Source organism: Corapipo altera, unplaced genomic scaffold (assembly GCF_003945725.1).
Source record: "Corapipo altera isolate COAL_440 unplaced genomic scaffold, ASM394572v1 58074, whole genome shotgun sequence".
NCBI classification, from domain to species: domain Eukaryota; kingdom Metazoa; phylum Chordata; class Aves; order Passeriformes; family Pipridae; genus Corapipo; species Corapipo altera.
In genome coordinates, this window is record NW_020890074.1 from 1 (window position 1) to 986 (window position 986).

At 62.7% G+C, this 986-nt stretch overlaps 1 protein-coding gene across 1 annotated transcript; it reads right to left on the reverse strand.

Annotated features, from left to right (window-relative positions):
- Nucleotides 1–79: 79 nt before the first annotated feature.
- On the reverse strand, nt 80–956 carry LOC113942345 (dynamin-2-like; the record flags this gene model as incomplete). Its single annotated transcript, XM_027633487.1, has 3 exons — nt 839–956; nt 500–611; nt 80–244 (listed from the first exon to the last, which is right to left on the reverse strand). Coding segments are annotated over exons 1-3 (369 nt in total), but the record flags the coding sequence as incomplete, so codon positions are not given.
- Between the last annotated feature and the right edge of the window lie 30 nt (nt 957–986).

Genomic DNA, 986 nt, shown 5'->3' on the forward strand with positions numbered 1-986 from the left:
CCCCTTTCCCACGTTCTCCATCCCCTTCTCCCACTCTCCATCCCCTCCTCCCGTGGTCCCTCGCCCCCACCCCGCTCACATTGTTGATCATGAGGTGCATGATGGTCTTTGGCATGAGGTCCCGGATGGATTTGTTGATGATCCCGACGTAGGAGTCCACGAGGTTCCGGATGGTCTCCACCTGCCGCTCCAGCTGCGGATCCATGGAGAAGGTGTTTTCCTGCGCCCCGTCCTCGCTCTCCGTCTGCTCGGGGGGGAAGGAAAGCAGGGAATGAGTCACCTCCGGGATCGGGGAGGGACCGGGAAGAGACCCCTCTGGCTCCGCGTCATTCCCGGTCCCCGCTCCCGTCCTGCGGGAATTTCATCCTCTTCCCGGCATTTTCCAGGGTATCCCAGGAGCGTGGGAGCCAAGCTGGGGGCTCCCTGCTCCTCCAGCTGCCTCTGCCAGGGGCAGCCCCTGCTCCCGAGGGATCGGGATGTTGGGGGGGGGGGGGTTTACTTGGTCTTTCTCGGGATAAACTCCCGCCCGGAGGAAGGAGGCTTTCCAGCTGTCCACGTCCTCCTGGGAATCGCAGGCCAGCTCGATCTGCCGGAGATCCTTGTACACGTTCCTGGGGGGAAGGAGCAGAGCCGGGGGTCGGGGGGGATCCCTGGAGCCCCAAATCCCGATGGAATCCCAGGATAAACGCTGGATGAGCCGCTGCTTCCTCCGGAGGAACAACCCCCCCTCCCTCACTCGGAGGAGACGGATGCGGGGCCGGGGTTCGGAGGGAAGGGAAAATCCATGGAAGGCATCCCCCTGCCCCCGGGATCCCGGGATCCCGGGGGGATCCCACACCTCTGCTCCGTGTTGAAGATGGCGAAGACGTGTTTGGTGGACATGAATCCCTTCTCCACATCCCTGATCTTCAGGTTATCCAGGGGCAGCATGTACTTCTTCTCCTTCTCCTGGGAAAGGGGGATGAGAGGGAAGGATGGATGAGCAC